Source organism: Heterodontus francisci, chromosome 2 (genome assembly GCF_036365525.1).
Source record: "Heterodontus francisci isolate sHetFra1 chromosome 2, sHetFra1.hap1, whole genome shotgun sequence".
Lineage (NCBI taxonomy): Eukaryota > Metazoa > Chordata > Chondrichthyes > Heterodontiformes > Heterodontidae > Heterodontus > Heterodontus francisci.
Genome location: NC_090372.1, coordinates 206,995,804 through 207,022,541, shown reverse-complemented (window position 1 = coordinate 207,022,541; position 26,738 = coordinate 206,995,804). Strand labels below are relative to the sequence as shown.

Here is a 26,738-nt window from a genome sequence, read left to right as displayed (position 1 = left end):
TATGATAAAGGACACTATGGATTACATTAGTAGATAACCCGTTCCTAGTAGTTACATGCAATGGGTACAGCATCAATTCATTTACTCCGTTCAACAACACAGTTAGCTTACCGTTTATCTAGTCGTCCGGTCCCTGTTGCCTCACAGGCTCCTGCTTTCAGTTTAAGCACAAGCTCTCTGAACACCAGAGGCACAGCATACACTGGTCGTCTAGCACTTCACCAGCCTTAATTAACTGCAGATTCAGTTGCTCACGTGGACAGGTCTAAATCTTCAAACAGGACAAACAGCTAATCTGCAGCTAGCACAAGGTTAACTCCCTTTAAAGCAAGGCATGTATTCCACATTCATCTATTTTAAAATTTGGTGCACCCTGGGAAGCTTGCGCTAAATGACAAGTTTTGCATTTGTAGTTTTTTTTCTCCCCAACAATTAAGCGTCATTGGATGATATGAAAGAGCATGCATTTAAACTGTTCTATTATTACTCCTTTCCCTCTAATAAGTATGCAATCCACTACTGAACCCTATACTTGGCAGTTTGGACTTCTGATGTTACACAAAAGTCAGTGGTACATTCGACCATTTCGACATACTCCTAGCAAACAAATCTTGTTCTAAAGAAACCACCAAATTTCTGATGTGCATTAATAGCCCTCTTCTGATGTGCACTACACATGAGATCGCTTGATGAATGACTAGCACAGAATTGTTTAGAATTAGAAAGCAGTCATTTTACCATTTAAAAATCTATAAATAAATACAAACATGTGTTTCAGCTAAATACTTCAAAAGAATAGGGATACATGACCACAGGCAGACATCCTAATGCCACCATTGCTCAAAATAAAATCCAATTAGACCAACTGAATACATAGCACCAAATCATGCCAGAAAAATAACAGCATGTTAACGATGCATGCAATTAGTAACGTGCAAATCAGGCAAAGAGCACTGCGGATCTCCAGAACCTATGGGTCGATTTACAGCACTCAGTCGGCTGCTTCACACAAATAGCATTTTGCCCTTATTTTCCCTCGGCCTTTAAAGAATTTGTTGGATTTGCACATTAATTACCCATTAAACTTTTCGAAGAAAGTTAGAGTTGATGATCAGGAGTACCATTACCCTAATAAAGTGATAATTGTTAACCCAATGCCAATCAATTTCTCTGGCCCTGCATGTAGTAAATTGTTTTTTTTTTAGAAATATCATTTTTAATTTGTTTCTTACTTTTGCTTTATCTTATTCCCTCTCAACCTCAGTGAGACCATTTACATTAAAATACGAGATATGAAACTCCAGAATGAAGAATTACACAAGATTTCATAGTTTAAGATTATAACTGAACTAAAAAAAAAAAAATCCCCATTAACCAGATAGTTATTTGTAAGCAGCCAATACCCCAGATTGCACAGAAAGGTATTTTCTTCACTTAATTAAAATACTTGAAAACCTTACACCATACATTCATCTTGAGCCAAAAGTGCTGAGTGGATGATCCATCTCGACCTCCTCCTGAGGTCCCCAGCATTGCAGATGACAGTCTTCAGCCAATCCCATTCATTCCGTGCATTATCAAGAAACGACTGAAGACACTGGATACTGCAAAGAATATGGGCCCTGACAACATTCCGGCAGTAGTACTGAAGAACTACTCCAGAACTAGCTACGCCCCTAACCAAGCTGTTCCAGTGCAGCTACAACACTAGCATCTACCTGACAATGTGGAAAATTGCCCAAACATGTCCTGTACATAAAATGCAGGGCAAATCCAACCCAGCCAATTACCACCCTAGCAGTCTACTCTCGATCAGCAGCAAAGTGTGAGAAGTGGTTGGGAAAATATTGGAAAACATTCTGAGGGACAGGATTAATCTCCACTTGGAGAGGCAGGGAAAGTCAGCATGGCTTTGTCAGGGGGAGATCCTGTCTAACTAACTTGATTGAATTTTTCGAGGTGACTAGATGTGTAGAGGGTAAAGCAGTTGATGTTATCTATATGTACTTCAGTAAGGCTTTTGATAAGGTCCCGCATGGGAGATTGGTTAAGAAGGTAAGAGCCCATGGGATCCGGGGCAATTTGGCAAAGTGGATCCGAAATTGGCTTAGTTGCAGGTGACAGAGGGTGATGGTGGAGGGTTTTTTTGGCAAGTGGAAGCCTGTGACCAGTGGTGTACCGCAGGGATCGGTGCTGGGACCCTTGCTGTTTGGAGTGTACATTAATGATTTAGACGTGAATATAGGAGGAGGTATGATAAGTTCGCAGATGACACAAAAATTGGTGGTGTCGTAAATAGTGAGGAGGAAAGCCTTAGATTACAGGACAATATAGATAGGCTGGTAAGATGGACAGAGCAGTGGCAAATGGAATTTAATCCTGAGAAGTGTGAGGTGATGCATTTTGGGAGGACTAACAAGGCAAGGGAATATACAATGGATGGTAGGATCCTAGGAAGTACAGAAGGTCAGAGGGATCTTGATGTACTTGTCCATACATCACCAAAGGCAGCAGCACAGGTAGATAAGGTGGTTAGGAAGGCATATGGGATACTTGCCTTTATCAGCCAAGGCATAGAATATAAGAGCAGGGAGGTTATGATAGAGCTGGATAAAATGCTCGTTAGGCCACAGCTGGAGTACTGTGTACAGTTCTGGGCGCCACACTATAGGAAGGATGTGACTGCACTGGAGAGGGTGCACAGGAGATTCACCAGGATGTTGCCTGACTGAGGTATACAAAATTATGATGGGCATTGATAGGATAGATACGAAAAAACCTTTTCCCTTAGCGGAGGGGTCAATAACCAGGGGGCATAGATTTAAGGTAAGGGGCAGGAGGTTTAGAAGGGATTTGAGGAAACAACACCTCATAGATGCCCAGTTTTGAGTTGCTAGATCTGTTTGAAATCTATCCCATTTAGCACAGTGGTAAGTACACTCAATGTGAAGACATGACTTTGCCTCCAAAGGACTAAGGACTGTGTGGTGATCATTCCTACCAATACGGTCATGGACAGATGCATCTGCGACAGGTAGATCGGTGAGGATGAGGTAAAGGTTTTTCCCTCACCATCTGCTGCAGACCCAGTCCAGCAGCTATGTCTTTTAGGACTCTGCCAGTAGTGGTGCTACCGAGTCACTCTTGGTGATGGACATTGAAGTCCCCCACCCAAAGTATATTTTGTGCCCTTGCTACCCTCAGTGCTTCTTCCAATTAGTGTTCAACATGGAAACGCACTGATTCATCAGCTGAGGAAGAGCAGTAGGTGGTAATCAGCAGGTGGCTTCCTTGCCCATGTTTGACCTGGTGCCATGAGACATACTGCAACAGGACTGATAACATTCCTTCAATATCAAAAAGGAGCTCCTATAGGGCATCAAGCACATGAACATCTTCCATTTTTGCCAAAACAATATAATGGGAGTCTGACAATTACTAATCAAAAGGTTATCTGCTTGTGTTTCAACCACAAATGCAGCCAACTGTATACAGAGGATGCTGTACCAAAGAAAAACAGACTTATTTCAAAGAAATATAGGGTGCCAGAACAGAAACTTCAACCGAGACATGGTCACCACCAAAATACACAGAACTTACCTGAATCTAAATCAGTTTAGGAATTCTTGAGGCAAATTTGTTGCTATAATCAGATTAAAAATCATTCCTGCCAATTTTCAAAATCCGATTTGCCAATTTGTTAATTACTTCCTGACTACTTATTTGTAATATCCTCATTAAAACCTCACTTGACTCTGCTTTTTAAGATTAGGGCCTATTGCAACTAGAGGATTACTTGGGACTCATCTCTACAAGTCAAGTTAGGTTAAGACTACACTGAATCAATCCTAAATCTGAAGAGAAGGGTTGCGATACCCAAGTGACAATAGGGTAATTAAACCCACAGAGGCTCACCAACAACGTGGGATGACCACAAACAGGTGACAATAGTAAAATCCAGAAAGAACAGGAAATTACAACATCAGGAATATCCAACCTTTTGTAACTGGGGGCCAAATCTACCAGTCAAAACTGCATATAATTATTCAGAATTGCAAGTCCTCATACAAAAGACCCTCAGATACACACAAAATGAAATAGCCACATATACAAAAGAAAGCAAAAGCATCGACACAAAATAAAAGTGACTTCAAAAAGGCAAGACCTCTTTAAAAAAACAGAACTCACGCAACCAACCAAACTACACAAAAAAAAGTCTTGCAAAATTGTACAGCCTCTCTATTTTGGTCCCAGTACGAAACTCGGAAGCTTTGACTATTTAGAATTTCTGTGCCTGAAGGAGTAATCACAAAAAAAAAGTCCCAAGGCACTTCATGGGAGCGATCATCAAACAAAATTTGACACCGAGCTACATAAGGAAAGATTAGGACAGTTGACAGTAAGTTTTAAGAAGCGTTTTAATTGAGGAGGGGAAGGTTTGGGGAGAATTCTAGAGCTTATGGCTTTGTCAGCTGAAGGCACGACTGCCTACGGCAGAACAATTAAAAATCGTGGCTAGCAAGAGACCAGAAACAGGGAGAGTGCAGATATTTCAGAGGGTTGTAGGGTTGAAGGAAATTACACAGATGGGGAGAGGAGAGGCCATGGAGGAATTTGAAACAATCACAGAATTGTTGCAGTGCAGGAGGCCATTCGGCCCATCATGTCCGCACTGGCTCTCAAAGAGCAATTCACTTAGTTCCAATTCCCTGCCTTTGCCCCGTAGCCCTGCACCTTCCTCCTTTTCATATAACAGTCTAATTCCCTTTTGAATGCTTCAACTGAACCTGCCTCCACCATACGCTCAGGCAGTGTATTTCAGACCTTAACCACTCACTGATCAAAAAATGTTTTTCCTCAGGTCACTTTTGCTTCTTTTACCAAATACTTCAAATCTGTGCCCTCTTGTTCTCAATCTTTTCACGAGTGTAAACAGTTTCTCCCTATCTACTCGGTCCAGACCCCTCATGATTTCAGCCTTCTCTTGTCCAAGGAAAACAGCCTTAACTTCTCCAATCTATCTTCATAACTGAAGTTCCTCATCCCTGGAACCTTTCTCGTGAATCTTTTCTGTACTCTTTCCAATGCCCTCATGTCCTTCTTAAAGTGCGGCGCCCAGAACTGGACGCAATACTCCAGCTGAGGCTGAACAAGGGTCTTATACAAGTTCAACATAACTTCCTTGGTCTTGTACTCTATGCCCTTATTAATAAAGCCATGGACACTGTATGCTTTATTAACTGCTCTCTCAACCTATCCTGCCACCTTCAATGACTTATGCACATAAACACCCAGGTCCCTCTGCTCCTGCACCCATTTTAGAATTAGAAGAATAGTACAGCACAGGAACAGGCCATTCGGCCCTCCAAGCCTGCGCGGATCTTGATGCCTGTCTAAACTAACACCTTCTGCCCATATCCCTCTATTCCCTTCCTATTCATGCATTTGTCAAGATGTCTCTTAAACGTCGCTATCGTATCTGCTTCCACCACCTCCCCCGCCAGCAAGTTCCAGGCACTCACCACCCTCTGTGTAAAAAACCTGCCTCGCACATCCCCTCTAAACTTTGCCCCTCGCACCTTAAACCTATGTCCCCTAGTAACTGACTCTTCCACCCTGGGAAAAAGCTTCTGGCTATCCACTCTGTCCATGCCGCTCATAACTTTATAAACCTCTATCATGTCGCCCCTCCACCTCCATCGTTCCAGTGAAAACAATCAGAGTTTTTCCAACCTCTCCTCATAGCTAATGCCCTCCAGACCAGGCCTCTCCAAAGCCTCAACGTCCTTCTGGTAGTGTGGCAACCAGAATTGCACGCAATATTCTAAGTGTGACCTAACTAAGGTTCTGTACTGCTGCAGCATGACTTGCCAATTTTTATACTCTATGCCCCGACCGATGAAGGCAAGCATGCCGTATGCCTTCTTGACTACCTTATCCACCTGCGTTGCCACTTTCAGTGACCTGTGGACCTGTACGCCCAGATCTCTCTGTCTGTCAATACTCCTAAGGGTTCTGCCATTTATTGTATACCTCCCACCTGCATTAGACCTTCCAAAATGCATTACCTCACATTTGTCTGGATTAAACTCCATCTGCCATTTCTCCGCCCAAGTCTCCAACCAATCTATATCCTGCTGTATCCTCTGACAATCCTCATCATTATCCGCAACTCCACCAACCTTTGTGTCGTCCGCAAACTTACTAATCAGACCAGCTACATTTTCCTCCAAATCATTTATATATACTACAAACAGCAAAGGTCCCAATACTGATCCCTGTGGAACACCACTAGTCACATCCCTCCATTCAGAAAAACACCCATCCACTGATACCCTCTGTCTTCTATGACCGAGCCAGTTCTGTATCCATCTTGCCAGCTCACCTCTGATCCCGCGTGACTTCACCTTTTGTACCAGTCTGCCATGCGGGACCTTGTCAAAGACTTTACTAAAGCCCATATAGATAACATCCACTGCCCTTCCTTCATCAATCATCTTCGTCACTTCCTCAAAAAACTCAATCAAATTAGTAAGACACGACCTCCCCTTCACAAAACCATGCTGTACCCTTTATGTAAAAAACAAAACAAGGATGAGTTTTTTTTTTAAAAAAGCATGTCCAGGCCAGGAGTAAATGTAGGTCAGCAAGCACAGGACTTTTTTTTAATTACCCATTCATGGAATGTGGGCATCACTGGCTAAGCCTGCATTTATTGCCGATCCCCAATTGCCCTTGAACTGAGTGGCTTGCTAGGCCATTTCAGAGGGCATTTAAGAGTCAACCACATTGCTGCAGGTCTGGAGCCACATTTAGGCCAGACCAGGTAAGGATGGCAGCTTTCCCTTCCCTAAAAAAAGGACATTAGTGAACCACATGGATTTTTACAACAATTGACAACGGTTTCGTAGTCACCATTAGACTAGCTTTTTAATTCCAGATTTATTAATTGAATTCAAATTTCATTATCTGCTATGATGGGATTCGAACCCATGACCTTAGAGCACTAGCCTTGGCCTCTGTACTACTAGCCCAGTGACATCACTATGCCTATGCCACCCCCCACCCCCCCCCACTTCCCCCGCAAACAATGCAAGTTATCATTCAGGCAGAAGACCTTACTTTACTTACATCTAAGGAAATAGGCGGAAAAAAAAAGTGCACATTGCACAATATCTAAACTGATGTGTTTTACCCTCCCATTGCAGGTACATTATGGAACAAGTTTTTAAAAACTTGGCCTCTCTAGGAACTTAATGTGGTCTTCAATCTTGATAAACAATGCCACAGGATACCAACTAGTTATCTTTAAAACCAATATTCAAAGAAATTCTGATCATGTCCCAATAAAGTTGAGTGTTTTTCAGAACACTGTTGTACATCGTACAAACTTAACAAGTTTTTGCTTTAACATTTCTAATCATGAACTGATTTGCTAGTTACACTGGAACATTTGATGCAAATAAAGAGCAATTTATGAATTAGTAATTAGGCAGCTGCACATGACAAAGTAGCCTTCTGAACACTTGGCTTGCAATAGCAATGTCTATTTAAAGGAACAGACTGTCAAAATCAGATTGCTGACTTTGAAATTGCACCAGAGTAAAGCAGAGTTATAAAAGCAAACATTTAGAATTTAACTGAAGTTACACCCAAGGCGCGAGCACTGTTAATTCAGCCCCACTACTCCACAGGTCACAGCATATTAGTAAAGTTTACACCTCCCAAAAAATAGCCAAATTAAACACGATTTGTCCCCCAGAATAAAGCACAGCAAACCAGAGCCTTAAAACAACAAAATTATTTATTAATAAACTAAGTCTTAAACATAGAAACATAGAAAATAGGAGTAGGCCATTCAACCCTTTGGGCCTGCTCCGCCATTCAAAAAAGGTCATGGCTGATCGTCTAATTCAGTACCCTGTTCCTGCTTTCTCCCCATATCCTTTGATCCCTTTGGCATTAATATATCTATCTCCTTTTTGAATATATTTAATAACTCGGCCTCCACTGCATTCTGCGGTAGAGAATTCCACAGGTTCACCACCCTCCAAGTGAAGAAATTTCTCCTCATTTCGGTTCTAAATGGCATACCCCATCATCCTGAGACTGTGACCCCTGGTTCTGGACTCCCAGCCATCGGGAACATCCTCCCTGCATCTAGCCTATCTAGTCCTGTTAGAATTTTATAGGTTTCTATGAGATCCCCTCTCATTCTTCTAAACTCTAGTGAGTATAAGCCTAGTCAACCCAATCTCTCCTCATACGTCAATCCTGCCATCCCAGGAATCAGCCTAGTAAATCTTCTTTGTACTCCCTCCATGGCAAGATCATCCTTCCTAAGATGAGACCAAAGCAGCACAAAATACTCCAGATGTGGTCTCACCATGGCCCTGTATAACTGCAGTAAGACATCCTTGCTCCTGTACTCAAATCCTCTTGCAATGAAGGCCAACATACCATTCGCCTTCCTAATTGCTCGCTGCACCTGAATGCTTGCTTTCAGCAACTGGTGTACAAGGACACCCAGGTCTCATTGCACCTCCCCCTTTCCCAATTTATCACCAGATAATAATAATCTACCTGTTTTTACAACTAACCTCACATTTAACCACGTTATACTGCATCAGCCATGCATTTGCTCACTCACCCAACTTGTCCAAATCACATTGCAGCCTCTTTGCATCCTCCTCACAGATCCCCCCAGCTTTGTGTCATCTGCAAACTTGGAAAGGTTATATTTAGTTCCCTCACCCAAGTCATTAATATATATTGTTGTGAATAGCTGGGACCCAAGCACTGATCCCTGCGGTACCCCACTAGTCACTGCCTGCCACCCGGAAAAAGACCCGTTTATTCCTACTCTCTGTTTCCTGTCTGTCAACCAATTCTCAATCCATGCCAGTACCTTACCCCCAAACCCATGTGCTTTAATATTTTGCACACTAACCTCTTATATGGGACCTTATCAAAAGCCTTCTGAAAATCCAAATACACCACATCCACTGGTTCCCCCTTATCTATTCTACTAGTTACATCCTCAAAAAACTCCAGTAGATTTGTTAAGCATGATTTCCCCATCGTAAACCCATGTTGACTTTGTTCAATCCCATTTATGCTTTCCAAGTATTCTGCCATCACTTTAAGGGCATTTAAGTGGTCATTGGATAGACATATGGATGAAAATGGAATAGTGTAGGTCAGATGGTTTCACAGGTCGGCGCAACATCGAGGGCCGAAGGGCCTGTACTGCGCTGTAATGTTCTGTTTATAATAGACTCTGGCATTTTCCCCACTACTGATATAAGGCTAACTGGTCTGTAATTCCCTGTTTTTTCTCTCCCTTCTTTTTTTAAATAGTGGGGTTATATTTACCACCCTCCAATCTGTAGAAACTGCTTCAGAGTCTATAGAATTTTGGAAGATGACAATAATAATAAGATAACTATGTGAAAAGATTCTTTTAAAACTTCTTATTCTTCCTAACCCTCATGCACACACACATGCATTCAAAAATCGGTTGACCTTTGTTTTGATTCACAGCTGTTTTAGGAATAAAAAGGAAAAAATAAAATGCTTGAGTTTATCCCGTTCTGGTAGGATGTTTCCAGTATGGTGAGATGTCCCAGAGTCAAATAGTCGGAAGCCACTCAAAGTCTCTCCAGGCGAGCTTGTTGAACAGTCTGTGATGGATAGGCATTCAAGGCAATTTGTCTGCAGCAGGCGTCACACAGGTCTTTCAGCAAAAGGTGTAGCAACAGGTCTGCTTGGGTTTTGAAGTAGTAGTCTAGCAATGGAAGGTTTCATGAGATTTCAGAATCTCCCAAAACACAAGAGGCAACAGGAATCACTCTTGATTCTTCAGAGACTGGAGGCAATAGGAACCTGCCACCTTTCAAATGCAGGGGCTTCCTCTCTGCAAAGCAGTCTTCCTCCACAGAATAGCAACTCCTCTTTTCCAGGGTCTTTTCCTCTCTCCAGGCAGACCACAGCCATACCTGAAATGTAGGATTTCTTTCCAAGGAGATGCAAGTTTTCCTTTCGAGACAGAGGTCTTTTTCACTTGCTCCAGGCAGGTTAAAGCAAAATAAAGCCTGGCTACCCGACCTGAACAAACCCGACGTGTCGGGTTCAGGTCGGGTCCATACCCAGCATCCAGCATTCGGGCTCGGGTCAGTTCGGGCTGGACTGTCCTGTTTTGTGTCATATTGTTTTTGTTTTAGTCTATGATCTTTTTCTGTTTCAAAAGTTATTTTTGGGTTGGGTCGGGCATTAATTTTATACCCGAGCCAGGCTTTAAAGCAAAGGTCTTACTGCATGCTGCTTGTCTAGCTCACTGGTCTTTCACAATGCAAAAGTGAAACGAAAACCTAACCAGTCAAGTGACAATCATAGACCCTGACCTGTCATTCCCCTGCTAAGTTGCTTGGAAACAGGTGCCTCGTAGTCTGTGTTTAACTCCGTTCAAACACCAAGTTTCAGCCGGTAGATATTTTGCTTCCTGAATACTTGGGCGTGTTACTTTACAGTTCACTGAGGCGCTCTGAGATATTGCACAACCATCCATTCAGATTTGCAGATAGCGAGCATTGATGAGCTATTCAAACATGAAGCACACTCACTTTCTAGCTGTGGTCACTGGATACTGATCAGGGGCAGGTAACTAGGTTTCTACCTTCCCTTCATAACCCAGAGATGCTGAAGCCAATGGTATTTAGCATCTCTACTGCTGAAATAGATCAGCTAACTCAGCAGAGAATTGAACCTGGGTTCTTTATATGTCTGTATGCCTTACTATTATAGCAAGTTGTATATATACTTCCTCAGGGATTGGGGACACTATGGAAGTAAAATAAAATATTTTAAAAAGGAGGAAGCAAACTCTCAATAGGGAATTAGGAAGAGAAAAAAATACCGTTTGTTCAAAGTACTCTTCTTCTGAAGGAAATAATCATTTATTTCACTTAAAAAATCTCTCATAATTAGGTTGTTCTAGTAACAAATACTAACATATGCCAGGGCAACTCCATTCCAACTAGTGTGACTTTTCACCATCCCCAGAACTACTTTAGAATCCCCAACCTATGCTACAGATTTAAATAAATTTTGTATTCCTAGCTTTTAGCAAGTACTCAGTGTCAAGAGAGCTCAACAGCAGCATTGCTGTAACTTGCCTGCTATGCCACAAGGAGGTTTAGAGAATTAGTTGGAAGGTGACTGTTTCCCCGTAGTGCGAGGGGAGGTCAGAAAGAGTCACATTCCAACTAGCTTTCGACAATTCCTCGCATGTGGCACAGGTGGCGGTCAGCTGCCCGTCTCAGACTTGACGGTGTTGGAACCTGCAAGTACAGCCCTTCACCCATCAGTTTAAGAATCAGCAGATAAATTAGCCAGGACAGCACCAGTTATTCAACATTCCACTTAACCTATGCAATGACAAACTCCGCACCAACTCTTCAAATAAAAACTTGCTGCAAAGTTGAGATTATAAACTAACATTATACAATTGCCTGAACTGGTCTTTAAATTCAACTTATGCATTTCTCAGCAGTGCAGAACAACATCCTCCCTTTACTCCATTATCAAGAAGTTATATGAAGGGCACTTACTTCTGCTCTGCGCCATTCGACACGGCTTCATCCTCAAAACACAGTCTGCTACGGTTAGCAGTTTGGTAACACAGCTGAAGTACGTGGCAAAGAACTGCAAGAAACAGTTCTGCTTGTCAAGCAGGTTCAGCATCAGTGTGAACGCCCAAAGAGGGCAAAGCCAAGTAGTTGCTTCTTGGTGTCTATTCTGTTCCTGATAACTCAATAATCGACCACACAACTATCACAGCTCTCCGCTCAACTGGAAGCCCCTTTTGCAATAAACATATTCCAACACAAGCAAATTTAATTTACATCTCTAATGCAATTACTCTGCAGTACAAATGGTCAGTCATGTGCTCCTGACTAAAAATCATGAGGAGATGCTATTGCTTTCACTTCCTAACATACATCATGTTAACGATTGCATTAGTTATTAGATTGAAAATGCAGCAAGGAAATTTTAAACCCTTACTGATTTTCATCCATGAAATACAGACAGCGTATGTACATGACTATACAACTGCAACCACATCTTTAAAATCCAGCACCTGGGCTTTGGAACCAGTTTTAACATAGCCAAAGGCCAAATCGTATTGACATCAGCCTGGGCCCAACAGGTAACATCCTCACCTTGGGAGTCAGAAAGCAATGCATTCAAGTCCAACTTCCAGGTACTTGAGCAAAACTTTAGGCTGAAAAAGTATTGCTCTGTTGGATGTGCCAGCTTTCATCTTTTTAAAAATTTGTTCATGGATGCCAGCAATGCTGGTAAGGTTAGCATTTATTGTCCATCACCAATGGCAGAAATTTTTTTGCAAGATTGGGGGAGAAAGATACTGAAAGCTCTTCCCAATTTGGGCTCTGTACCACATTAAAGCAAGATGTGCTAAAGTTATAGCTATAAACAGAACTGATCACCGCACTCGTGAGCTTATGTCTACCTTCAATTGGGAGAATCTCTTGCACATCCTGCAGAAGTGCAAAATATGGATAAGAAGCTGCTAAGACATAGGCAGAAGCAATAGACATACTCTTTCACTGGTGCATCATTTTAAAATGTCCTGAAAAATACAAAAGTTCACACAATCATAAATAAATTGGGCATCAATTTATAACAAAAGGACCTTTAAGCTCATTTTTAGTGGCGATTTCAAAACCCAAGTTTTTCAATTTTTATTTTTAAGTATTCAAAAAGCAAGAGAGGGGGAAAAAACCCCAAGAAACCGGGTAATTTCCATGCAAGTCAGTAACATTAGTTTCATTTTGAATAGCACCAAATTGTAAGAAAATGAGCAATAGGTCATATTGGTCACAAAATTCTAGCTGATTATTATTGCGATACAATTAACTTGAACATCCAAGTTAACATTAATATATCAATTTAGTCCACAGGATTTGTAAAATCCAAACTTGGAACCATCTCCATTATCTAAAGTAATAGCTGTTACCACTGGATGTTCCAACTATATCTTCTTCTTTGGCCTCCTTGTCTCGAGAGACAATGGGTAAGCGCCTGGAGGTGGTCAGTGGTTTGTGAAGCAGCGCCTGGAGTGGCTGGAAAGGCCAATTCTAGAGTGACAGACTCTTCCACAGGTGCTGCAGATAAAATTGGTTGTCAGGGCTGTTACACAGTTAGCTCTCTCCTTGCGCTTCTGTCTTTTTTCCTGCCAATTGCTAAGTCTCTTCGACTCGCCACTCTTTGGCCCTGCCTTTATGGCTGTCCGCCAGCTCTGGCGATCACTGGCAACTGACTCCCACGACTTGGGGTCAATGCCACAGGACTTCATGTCGCGTTTGCAGACGTCTTTAAAGCGGCGACATGGACAGCCGGTGGGTCTGATACCAGTGACGAGCTCACTGTACAATGCGTCCTTGGGGATCCTGCCATCTCCCATGTGGCTCACATGGCCAAGCCATCTCAAGCGTCGCTAGCTCAGCAGGGTGTATACGCTGGGGATGTTGGCCGCCTCGAGGACTTCGATGGTGGAGATACGGTCCTGCCACCCGATGCCAAGGATTCTCCAGAGGCAGCAAAGATGGGATGAGTTGAGACGTCGCTCCTGGCTGACGTACGTTGTCCAGGCCTCGCTGCCATACAGCAAGGTACTGAGGACACAGGCTTGAAAAACTCAGACTTTTATGTTCCATGTCAGTGCGTCATTTTCCCACACCCTCTTGGCCAGTCTGGACATAGCAACAGATGCCTTTCCCATGCGCTTGTTGATTTCTGCATCAAGAGACAGGTTGCTGGTGATAATTGAGCCTAGGTAGGTGAACTCTTCAACTACTTCCAGAGCATGGTCGCCGATATTGATGGGACAGGACATCAGAAATGCTCCATCCATGATGTTCGTTTCAGGCAGCCGTAATCCTGTTGATGAGTCTCTGCAGACACTCTTCTGTGCGGCATGTTAATCTAGCGTCAGCAAAGAGGAGTTCCCTGATGAGGACTTTCCGTACTTTGGTCTTCGCTCTAAGACGGGCAAGGTTGAACAACCTATCTGATCTTGTGTGGAGGAAAATTCCTTCTTCTAAAGACTTGAACGCATGTGAGAGCAGCAGGGAGAAGATCCCAAACGGTGTAGGTGCGAGAACACAGCCCTGTTTCACACCACTCAGGATACGAAAGGGGTCAGAACTGTGCCTTTCATATGGTCATGGAATGAGGTGATGATACTTAGTAGCTTTGGTGGACATCCAATCTTTTCTAGTAGTCTGAAGAGACCACGTCTGCTGACGAAGTCAAAGGCTTTGGTTAGATCTATGAAAGCAACGTAGAGGGGCATCTGTTGTTCACGACATTTCTACTGTAGCTGGCAAAGGGAGAACAGCATGTCGACGGTGGATCTCTCAGCTCGAAAGCTGCACTGTGCCTCAGGGTAGACATGCTCAGCCAGCTTCTGGAGTCTATTTAAAACGACTCGAGCTAAGACTTTACCCACTATGCTGAGCAGGGAGATTTAGAGAGTGATGATATTGGCATCGTGCATGTCCTGTGGTACTGCTCCCTCATCCCAGCACAGACAAAGCAGTTCATAGAGTGCTGAGAGTATAGCAGGCTTGACACTCGATTATTTCAGGGGTAATGCCATCCTTTCCAGGGGCTTTTCCACTGGCTAGAGAATCAATGGCATCACTGAGTTCCGATTTTGTTGGCTGTTCGTCCAGCTCATCCTTGACTGGCAGAGCCTGGGCTGCATCGAGGGCGGTATCTGTGACAACATTTTCCCTGGAGTACAGTTCTAGGTAGTGCTCCACCCAGCGGTCCATTTGCTTGCGTTGGTCAGCGATCGTTTCCCTGATATAAACTTGAGGGGGGCCGATCTTCTTGATGGTTGGCCCAAAAGCTCTCTAATGCCATCATACATTCCTCTGATGCTTCCAGTGTCAGAGGCCAGCTGAATACGACTGCATAGGTGTTGCCAGTAGTCATTTGCACAGCGCCTGGCTGTTCTTTGTGCAGTGCTTCTGGCTACTTTAAGTGCTATGGATGTTAGCTCGTTGGGGGCTTCCTTGTAGTTCAACAGTGCAGTGCGTTTAGCAGCTATGACAGGTTCCAGCTCTTCAAAGAGAGATTGAAACCAGTCTACATTCTGCTTCTCACATTTGCCAAAGGTGGTCATTGCTGAGTCATAGATGGAGTCTCTGATGTGGGCCCACTTTGTCTCTGCATCCCCTGTAGGAATGTTTTGAAGGGCTTTTTCCAAGTGAATTTAGAACTTATGTAACAGCTGTGGATAAGAAATTCTGTTCGTGTTGATGCGCAGGCGGCCCTTCTGCATGGAGTATTTAGCTTCTTTGGTTTGAGTCTAACTTTGCTGCACACCAGGGAGTGGTTGGTATCGCAGTCCGCACTGTGGAAGCAGCTGGTGCCAACGACATGATCTTGGGTGTCTCCATGAAAGCTGGTGACAGGGTTTAGTATGAAAGAACGAGTTGGTGATGCAAAGGTTGTGATAGGTACACAACTCCAGCAGTCTCTGCTGTGTATACAGTACATAAAATCTACAGCACAAGGAACAAGCCATTCGGCTCAACTGGTCTACGCCGCTGTTCATGCTCCACATGGGCTTAGATGGTGGGAGGAAGCTCATCAACATATCCTACTATTCCTTTCTCTCTCATGCGTTTATCCAACTTCCCCTTAACTGAACCTATGCTATTCACTGCAACTACTCCTTGTGGACATTCTAACCACTCTCTGGGTAAAGATGCTTCTCCTACAAACATACAAATTAGGAGCAGGGGTAGGCTGATCAGTTTGTAACTGTGACTCCATTTTCCCACCTACCCCCAATAACCTTTCACCCCCTTGCTTATCAGGAATCTACTTCTGCCTTAAAAATATTCAAAGGCTCTCCTTCCACTACCTTTTGAGGAAGAGTTTCAAAGACTCAAGACCTTAAGAAAAGATTTCTCCTCATCTCTGTCTTAAATGGGAGATCCCTTATTTTTAAACAGTGGTCCCTGAACCTAGTACATTTAAGTGACTATCATACTTATATCCCCTAATGTTGGTCTCCCCACAACATCCAACCTTTCTACCAAAACTGCACAAAACAGTCTCGGACAATGGAAACTTAATACAGCCACTTCAACAGGCAGAGTTAATGGAACACATCATCTGAAAGATAACACTTCTGATCACACAGCATTCCCTCATAACTGGTCAACTTAGATTATGGGCATGTCCCAGACTTGAACTTTAATAAGTAGCCTCTAGCTGCTCATTTGACCAAGTAGTAGTACTGGCTTGGGTTCTCAATCTGCAAAAAGCAGGCATCAGGAACTCTTTCTCAATGTTACAAGGAGTGGCACAGCTCACCAGAAAATGTGAGTGCTCTATACAAACATCCTCTACAATTCACTCAATCAAGACATGCTGGATAACCCTGGATGAATGATGCTTTGCTCACATATCTCACCTCCAGAGAATGTCAACTATCATCCTAAGCCCCAGCATAAGTCTGAAGCATTTGCAACAATCTTCAGCCAGAAGTGCCAAGTGGATGATCCATCTCAGCCTCCTTCTGGAGGCAGGAACCCTCAACATTTAAGAAGTATTTAGATGAGCATTTGAAAAGCCATAGCATACAAGGCAGCCAGCACAAACACGGTGGGCCGAAGTGCGTGTTTCTGTGCTGTATAACTCTGACTCTAAGTCGCCAGCATCACAGATGCCAGTTTCCAGCCAACTGGATTCACTCCCTGTGATATCAAAAAACGGCTGAAGGCACTGGAAAGGCTGCAAAGGCTATGGGCCCTGACAATATTCCGGCAATAGTACTGAAGACTTGTGCTCCAGAACTAGCCATGCCCCTAGCCCAGCTGTTCCAATACAGCTACAACACTGGCATTTACATGGCAATGTGGAAAATTGCCCAAATATGTCCTGTACACAAAAAGCAGGACAAGCCCAACCCGGCCAATTACCGGCCCAAGAGTCTACTCTCAATCAGTAAAGTGATGGAAGGTGTCGTCGACAGTGCTATGAAGCGGCACTTGCTTAGCAATAACCTGCTCAGTGACACTCAGTTTGGGTTCAGTCAGGGCCACTCATCTCCTGATCTCATTACAGCCTTCGTTCAAACATGGACAAAAGAGCTGAACTCAAGAGGTGAAGTGAGAGTGACTGCCCTGAACATCAAGGCAGCATTTGACCAAGTATTGCATCAAGGAGCCCTAGCAAAACTGGAGTCAATGGGAATCAGGGAAAACTCTCCACTGTTAGGAGTCATACCTAGCACAAAAGGAACAATGGTTGTGGTTGTTGGAGGTCATTCATCTTGGCTCCAGGACATCATTGCAGGAGTTCCTCAGGGTAAGTGTCCTAGGCCCAACCATCTTCAGCTACTTCATCAATGACCTTCCTTCAATCATAAGGTCAGAAGTGGGGATGCTTGCTGATGATTGCACAATGTTCAGCACCATTCACAACGACTCAGATACTGAAGCAGCCTGTGTAGAAATGCAGCAAGATCTGGACAACATCCGGGCTTGGGCTCCTAAGTGCTAAGTAACATTCGCGCCGCACAAGTGGCGGGCAATGACCAACTCCAACAAAAGAGAACCTCACCATCTCCCCTTGACATTCAATGGCATTACCATTGTTGAGTCCCTCACTAACAACATCCTGGGGGTTACCATTGACCAGAAACTGAACTGGAGTAGCCATATAAATACCATGGCTACAAGAGCAGGTCAGAGGCTAGGAATCCTGCAGCGAGTAACTCATCTGACTCCCCAAAGCCTGTCCACCATCTCCAAGGCACAAGTCAGGAGAGTGATAAAATACTCTCCACTTGCCTAGATGGGTGCAGCTCCAACAGCACTGAAGAAGCTCAACACCATCCAGGACAAAACAGCCCACTTGATTGGCACCACATCCACGAACATTCACTCCCTCCACCACCAACGCACAGTTGCAGCAGTCTGTATCATTTACAAGATGCACTGCAGCAACACACCAAGGAGCCTTAGACAGCACTTTCCAAACCCAGAACTTCTACCACCTCGAAGGACAAGGGCAGCTGATGCATGGGAACACCACCAAGTTCCCCTCCAAGTCACACACCATCCTAACTTGGAACAATATCGCCATTCCTTCACTGTCGCTGGGTCAAAATCCTGGAACTCCCTTCCTAACAGCACTGTGGGTGTACCTACCCCACATGGACTGCAGCGGTTCAAGAAGGCAGCTCACCACCACCTTCTCAAGGGAAATTAGGGATGGGCAATAAATGCTGGCCTAGCCAGTGATGCCCACATCCCATGAATGAATAAAAAAAACTCAGCCAATATCTGACAGACATTTCCCTTCAGTGTGATGGAATGACCTATGTAGGTTCTCCCAAATTAAAGGCCACACAACAGGTTCACTCCTCACAGAAGGAGAATTGGCAGAGACTCAACCAGCTGGTTTTGCCTCCAAAGTGTAAAGCAACAAGTCAGAGTCCTCCCTGGGTCCCAAAAACTCCTCTTTCCCTCACAAATCCTTCACACAACATGGCCCTAGATCTTGCATTTGGAATGAAGGAAACTTTTCAATTGTATGCTGGGAATGTCAAAACTGGAAATAGCTTCTTGAGTACACACCACACCCAACGAAAACAAGTTAAGCTTGTGGCTTATTAACAAATGATAACTTTTACCCACTTTCGGCATGGCACCAAAAATGTGTCAAGCTAAATGTTTAACTGAAGGTAACAGCATGAATAGATGAATAGAAGAGCATTTGCAACAAGGTAGATGAATTAACCACACAAATGGAAGTACACAGGTATGATCAAATTGCAGTTACGAAGACGTGGCTGCAGGGTGACCAAGGCAGAGAACTGAATGTCCATGGGTATTCAACATTTAGGAAGGATAGACAAAAAAAGGGAAAAAGGAGTTGGGGTAGCACTGTTACTAAAGGATGAGATCAGTACATTTGTGAGAGGATCTTAGATCGGATGATCAAGATGGTAGAATCAGTTTGGGTAGAGCTAAGAAACAGCAATTGGCAACAAACATTGGTAGTTGTTTACAGGCCACAAAACAGTAGTGGTAATGTAGGTGTCATGGTCTTTTTTTTCTCCTTGGAAATAGTGCGTGTGCCTTTAAGATTGTAAAAAGATCAGTGCTCCTTTAAGACAGAAGGTTCCGGAGATTCAGCCTGCCAGTTGCATTTGGGTTGCCAAGCAACAGCAGCGGGACAGAGAGGTCACGTGATTCAATGTTGCAATTTGACTTTTTAAACCATCTGGCAGAGACTGATTTTAAGCAGAGAGCGTTCCGAGGCATTTTGAACTGAAGGAAAGAAGCTGTGTTATTTCTCTCTCAAAATTCCACAAAAGCTCCAGGCAAAAACTAATTTCCTAAGAAAAATAAGAAAAGCTTTTCTTTTCCAGCAAATTATTGGTATTTGCTGTGTTCATCACTGAAGGGACAGTTTAATGCTACAACAGCCAAACTGCTGACTTCCTTTCTTTGAAGGACTTTCCACCACCCCCCCCCATCCGACCACTGTGAAGACGTCAAGTGACCTTTGACTATTTCTGATGAAGGGTCACTGACCTGAAACGTTAACTCTGCTTCTCTCTCCATAGATGCTGCCAGACCTGCTGAGTATTTCTAGCATTTCTTGTTTTTATTGACTGCTTTTATATTGGAACACTCCATAGGGGCGGCGCAGTGGTTAGTACCGCAACCTCACAGCTCCAGGGACCTGGGTTCGATTCTGGGTACTGCCTGTGCGGAGTTTGCAAGCTCTCCCTGTGACCGCGTGGGCTTTCGCCGGGTGCTCCGGTTTCCTCCCACAGCCAAAGACTTGCAGGTGATAGGTAAATTGGCCGTTGTAAATTGCCCCTAGTGTAGGTAGGTGTTAGGGAATATGGGATTACTGTAGGGTTAGTATAAATGGGTGGTTGTTGGTTGGCACAGACTCAGTGGGCCGAAGGGCCTGTTTCAGTGCTGTATCTCTCAAAAAAAAAATCATCAGGAATGTAACTTGCAAAGACTTTTTTTTATTTTATTCTCAACAGCCAACTAATCTAAAACTGAACCATCGTTAATTCTGAGTATATGTACGCGAATGCAGCAGTTAGATTTTAAAATAAGTTTAAGGTCTTTAGACATAGGTTTATCTTAGTAATGTTTTAAGATTTTAGTTTTTTCTTTAATAAATAGTTAATTTGTTGTTGTTTAAAGATACCTGGTTTGGTCCGCTTCATTCGGGGAATACTAGAGTGTTCAATTTGGCTGTTTTTTCGATTTGGCTTAAAGAAATATGCTGCGACCTGTGCAGCAACGGGACTGAATTAATAGTGCGTTGCTCCCACGGCAGTCATAACATAGGGCGTGGTATATATCAGGAAATTAGAAGTGCACAAAACAATGGTAATACAGTAATAACGGCGGATTTCAGTCTACATATAGACTGGATCAAATTAATTAGCATGAATGCTTGAGAGGACAAATTCCTGGGGCGTACAAGAGATGATTTTCCAGATTAGTATGTTGAGGAAACAAGAAGAAAATGGCTATTTTAGATCTAGTATTGCGCAATGAAAAAGGGCTAATTAATAATCTCCTTATAGAAAGGAGCCTCTAGGGAACAGTGACCACAATATGATAGCATTTTACATTGTTTGAAAGTGATGTAGTTCAATCTGAAACTAGGGTCTTAAATCTAAACAAAGGAAAGGAGGGGCAAATTGGCTGCGATAGATTGGGAAACTACATTAAAGGTATGATGGTAGACAGGCGATGGCTAGCATTTAAAGAATTAATACATGGTTTACCACAAATTTACATTCTTTCAGCCACAAAACTCAGCAGGAATGGTGACCCAATCATGTCTAACAAGAGAAGTTAAATATTGTATTAGATCAAAGGAAGAGACTTATAAAATTGCAAAAAAAAAAGTAAGCTTGCGAATTGGGAGCATTTTAGAATTCAAAAGGAGGAACATGAAACAGATAGAGAAAATAGAATATGAAAGTAAACTAGCAAGAAACATAAGACTGTAAAAGCTTCTAAAGGTATGTAAAAAGGAAAATATTAGCAAATGTGGGCCCACTACAGGCAGAGACAGGAGAATTTCTATCGGGGAATAAGGAAACGGCAGAGAAAATAAACAAATACTGTGTGTCTGTCTTCAGATGAAGAAACAAAAAACCTCCCAGGAATACGAGAGAACCAAGGGAGAATGCGGAACTGAAAGAAATTAGTATTAGTAAAAAATTAGTACTGGAGAAATTAATGGGGCTGAAAGTTGATAAATCCCCTGGACCTGATGATCTACATCCCAGACTGCTGAAAGAGGTGGCTGTAGAGATAGTGGATGCGTTGTTGGTCATCTTCTGAAATTCTGTAGATTCTGGAATGTTTCTGACAGATTGGATGGTAGCAAATGTAACCCCACTATAAAGAAAGGAGGGAGAGAAAACAGGGAACTACAGACCTGTTAGCCTGACATCAGTTGTAGGGAAAATGCTAGAATCTATTATAAAAGGATATGATAACTGGAAACTTCAAAAATAATGGTAGCATTGGGCAGAGTCAACATGGATTTACGAAAGGGAAATCAGGTTTGACAAACCTGTTGGAAGTTTTTGAAGATGTAACTGGTAGGATAGTTAAAGGGGAAACTAGTGGATGTGGTGTATTTTGATTTTCAGAAGGCTTTCAATAAAGGTCCCACACAGGAGGTTAGTAAGCAAAATTAGAGCACATGAGATTGGGAGTAATATACTGGCATGGATTGAAAATTGGTTAACAGACAGAAAATAAAGACTAGGAATAAACAGGTCATTCTCAGGTTGGCAGACTGTGTGACTAGTGGAGTGCCACAAGGATCAGTGCTTGGGCCCCAGCTATTCACAATCTATATCAAGGATTTGGATGTGGGGATTAAATGTAATATTTCCATGTTTGCTGACGACACTAAACTAGGTGGGAATGCCAATTGTGAGAAGGATGCAAAGAGGATTCAAGGGGATTTAGACAGACTAAGTGAGTGGTCAGAACATAGCAGATAGAATACAATGTGGAACAATGTGAAGTTATCCACTTCGGTAGGAAAATCAGAATTGTGGAGTATTTCTTATATGGTGAGAAATTGGGAAGCGTTGATGTCCAAATGTGTATTCGTGTTCACAAGTCACTGAAATCTAACATGCAGGTGCAGCAAGCAATTAGGAGGGCAAATGGTATGTTGGCATTTACTCCTGTACTCAAATCTTCTTGCTGTAAAGAAGTCTTGCTGCAATTGTATAAAGAGCCTTGGTGAGACCGCACCAGTTTTGGTATTCTTATTTAAGGAGGTATATTGGAGGCAGTTCAGAGAAGGTTCACTAGATTGCTTCCTGGGATGAAGGGGTTGTCTCAAGAAAAAAAGTTGAGTAGGTTGGGCCTATACTCATTGGAGTTTAGAAGAATGAGAGGCGATCTTATTGAAACATAAGGTTGTGAGCAGGCTTGACATGGTAGATGCTGACAGGATATTTCCCCTCATTGCAGAATCTAGAATTGGAAGCAGTTTCAGAATAAGGAGTCACCCATTTAAGGCAGTTATGAGGAGGAATTTCTTCTCAGGAGGATAGTGGATCTTTACAATCCCTTCCTCAGAGAGCAGTGGAGGCTCAGTCACAGTAATTTATGGCACAGAAAGAGGCCTTTCACCCCATCAGGTCCATGCCGGCTCTCCACGCAGCTTTGCTGTCAGCCCGAATCAATCCCCATTGCGCTGTAAGTCTTTTTCTCTCAAGTGGCCATCCAAATTCCTCTTGAAGTCAGTGATTGTCTTCACTGTTTCCACTTCCACCACCCTCATGGGTGAGCAAGTTCCAGGTCATTACTACCAACTGCATAACATGTACTTCCTCATATTCCCCTTGCATTGAATATATTCAAGGCTGAGATAGACAGATTCCTGAACTATCGGAGAGTCAAGTGTTTATGGAGAACAGGCAGCAAAGTGCAGGTGAGGCCCAGATCGGAGCAGCCATAATCTTATGGAATGACAAAGCAGGCTCGAGGGGCCGCATGGCTTACTCCTATTTCTCACATTATGATGTTCAATTGAGTGAACCTGGATAACACAATGAATGGAGAGTAACAGAATTTGGGCACAGGTCACACACACAGTGGGATGATAGGATGCAGAGCAATTGCTTATCAGCCCGAACCACTTAATTGACAGTCATGTGCGTCCCTGAATCTGAATAAAGCACCCTCCCTCCCCCAACCCGTGCAGCCCAATGAGACGTTAACCAACCAATAGGAAGCGTTGGATCCCCTCACCACGCCCACCTAATAAGCCTCGCCCCAAATCCTGGCGTTCCCGCCACTGGTGACGCCGTTATTTCCTTCCCCTCTCCAAATATATTTATCCCTTCATTTCACCTCAATAAATTCTATAAAAGATACAGTAAATAGCACGGACAACCCACCCCCTTACCTCGCCGTATGATGAAACTTGAAATGTGCCGTACAAACATGAGAGGAAAAAAGCCTCTCATTGCTCGCGGCAGCTCAGCTGCCGTTTAACATTTCCGTCGCGCCAGAAAGCGGAAGCTGCCGGTGAGACGTCGTCGCTGCGTCTGACGTCACTTCTGGTCCTGGCAGTTCCAGTCCCGGGTTTGACTGACAGTGGATGTGTTGGGACAATTTCTCGTCATCAGAGAAAGGCTTGTATTTCTACAGCACCTTTAATGACCACAGGACATCCCAAAGAGCTTTACAGCCAATAAAGTTCTTTCTGAGGCAAAGTCGCTGGTTTGATGTAGGAAAATGGGTGGTTGATGGTCGGCACAGACTCGGTGGGCCGAAGGGCCTGTTTCAGTGCTGTGTCTCTAAACTAAACTAAACGCGGCAGCGAATTTGCACAAAGCAAGCTCCCGCAAACAGCAAGTTGATCATGACCAGATATTTTAGTAACACGAAAGCAAAACACTGTGGACGCTGGAAATCTGAAACAAACACAGAAAATACTGGAATCCTCAGCAAATCAGGCAGCATCTGTGGAGGGAAGAACAGTTAACATCAGAGCTGGCAGAAGTTGGAAATGTCATAGGTTTTGAGCAAGTGAAAGAAAGGAGGGGGAAGAAGAACAAAAGGGAAGGTCTGTGATTGGGTGGAGAGCAGGATTGATTAAATGACAAAAGGTTTCATGGCACAAATGCAAGATAGGTGGTAATGGGATAAGTAAAGGAGCAAAAGATCCATTTGGATGAAGTGTAAATGGCAGGATAGCAACCATCTGAACACAAAGTAAAGGGATTAAGAAAGAAACGGGGAGGAGGGAAACAAACCAGCAAAAAAGAAAAGAATGGGGGCAGAAGTTATGATCTCAAATTATTCAACTCATTGTTGAGTCCGGAAGGCTGTAAAGTGCCCTGTCGGAAGATTAGAACATTACAGCGCAGTACAGGCCCTTCGGCCCTCGATGTTGCGCCGACCTGTGAAACCATCTGACCTACACTATTCCATTTTCATCCATATGTCTATCCAATGACCACTTAAATGCCCTTAAAGTTGGCGAGTCTACTACTGTTGCAGGTAGGGCGTTCCACGCCCCTACTACTCTCTGAGTAAAGAAACTACCTCTAACATCTGTCCTATATCTATCACCCCTCAACTTAAAGCTATGTCCCCTCGTGTTTGCCATCACCATCCGAGGAAAAAGACTCTCACTATCCACCCTATCTAACCCTCTCATTATCTTATATGTCTCTATTAAGTCATAATATGAAGTGCAGTTCCTTGAGCCTCAATGGAACACTGTAGCAGGCCAAGGACAGAAAGGTCAGAGTGGGAGAAGGTGGAGAATTGAAATGACAGGAAGCTCAGGTCATGCTTGCGGACTGAGCAATGTTCCACAAAGTGGTCACCCAGTCTGCTTTTAGTCTCCCCAATGTAAGTAGTGAACAGTACTAAATTAGTCTTTGGTTTGAGATCCTGATCCTCAAATACTCTCTTCCTCAGTCGGTAGAAGGCTGAGCTGACACATTGGAGATGATGAACCTCATCGTCTATGTCTGCCTTCACCTAAAGAAGTTCCCAAGATATGGAAAATGATCCACATTTCCCAGGATCTCGCAATTTAACTTGATTGACGGGGAGAGGTGTTGTGGTGTGGGAGCTGGTCGGAAGAGGACCAGTTTAGTGAAAGACCTATTTCCTCATACGGTTCGGATAAGGAGTCCTGGAGCTCAGTTTCAGAGTGAGTGAACTCACATGTATCATCTGCATACTGAAACTCAATGACTGAAGTTGGAATGATTTTGGTTTTGGATTGAAGATGGTGTAGTTTGAACAGTTTCCTGTCTATTCTGTAGATTATTTCCATACCTGTGGGTAGTTTGCTGGAGGTGAGGTGTAGCATTACAGCGAGAAAAATGGAGAATGGAGTTGGTGCAATGACCAGCCTTGCTTGACCCGGTCTTGTCTGAGATAGGGTCTGTGGTGGTTCTGTTGATGAGGATCATGGCTTGCATGTCATCATGGAGCAGACGGAGGATAGTGACAAACTTCTGAGGACAGCCAAATTTGAGCAGAATGCTCTTTAAGCCTTCGCAGTTGACAGAGTCAAAGGCTTTTGTGAGGTCGAAAAAGGCCTTGTTCAGTGGTTGGCAATGTTCCCTGCATTTCTCGTGGATTTGCCACGCAGTGAAGATCATGTCTGTGGTGCCTCTCGATAGGCAAAAACCACACTGACTCTGGAAGGAGCTCTTCAGCCACTAGGAGGAGGCAATTGAGGAGGATCCTTGCAATGATCTCACCTGTGGCAGACAGCAGAGAGATACCTCTGTAGTTGCCACAATCAGTCTTGTCTCCCTTCTTGAATACAGATCAGTGTGCCTCAATTTTGGGGTCATTCCTCTGCTGGTGGAAGTGTGTCGGAGTGGTCTTTCTTGGTTATACGCGGCCAGAGATGCAAACCCCATCCTAAATTGCTAGTGTGACAAAAGGAATGAGCAGAGGAATGACCCCAAAATTTCCCCAGTATTTCATTTCATCCTGGCTCCTCTTTTCTGGAACAAAAACTTGTACCTCTTTATTTCAAAATTGAACTCTGGAGGAAAAAATGCCTTTAACAACATGGAATTATATCAAGTCACATAGACCCCTTCTCAGGTTTATTGGTACAAAAACGACAAATGAATAATGAATCTCCTAGTTTGTTCCTACTTTTTTATTTATTTATTCCCTCCTTCCCTCCCTTCTATGCTGTAAGCCTCTATGCATAGTAATGGATTTTAATTGCACAAAACGTTAGGATGCAAAATTGACCACACCCACCATTTTTAACAAATTTCTACCATGTAGGAGAATATACCTCTTTATTCATATAATATGGAAAATATCTCCTTTATGGAATGCATGGTTATTTTGAAAACCTCATGGGATATTTAGTGCTCATAGAACAAAGATATATATTGTACATACACAGCTCTTGAGACCAGCATATAATCACAAGGCCATAGGTTGCTGGGATCAGTTCAGATGTCAGGAGGAAGGATTGCAGTTCATTAAAAACAACAAAAAACTGCTTTCACCTTGGGGACCAGTGTTTGTATCTAGCTTGGACTCGAGTGAAAAAAAGTTTGCTCTGTCTCTTTATTTTATTTGTGAGGGGTCAAGATAAAACAAGACTGGGGG

The 26,738-nt window shown here is 43.3% G+C and overlaps 1 protein-coding gene across 5 annotated transcripts in view; it reads right to left on the bottom strand.

Annotated features, from left to right (window-relative positions):
* The window catches only part of LOC137380256 (guanylate kinase-like), a 49,317-nt gene extending 25,673 nt beyond the window's left edge, over positions 1 to 23,644 (bottom strand). Inside the window, exons 1-2 of one of the 5 annotated variants that reach the window (XM_068052132.1) lie at positions 23,536 to 23,615; positions 12,533 to 12,652 (exon numbers count right to left, since the gene is read on the bottom strand). In XM_068052132.1, coding sequence (XP_067908233.1) covers positions 12,533 to 12,620 — 88 coding nt within the window. In that variant the 5' untranslated portion in view covers positions 12,621 to 12,652; positions 23,536 to 23,615. Of the gene's footprint in view, positions 1 to 111; positions 212 to 11,609; positions 11,844 to 12,532; positions 12,653 to 23,535 lie in introns of those variants that run through there. The other 4 variants (XM_068052149.1, XM_068052141.1, XM_068052123.1 and 1 more) reach the window with 4 other exon arrangements.
* Between the last annotated feature and the right edge of the window lie 3,094 nt (positions 23,645 to 26,738).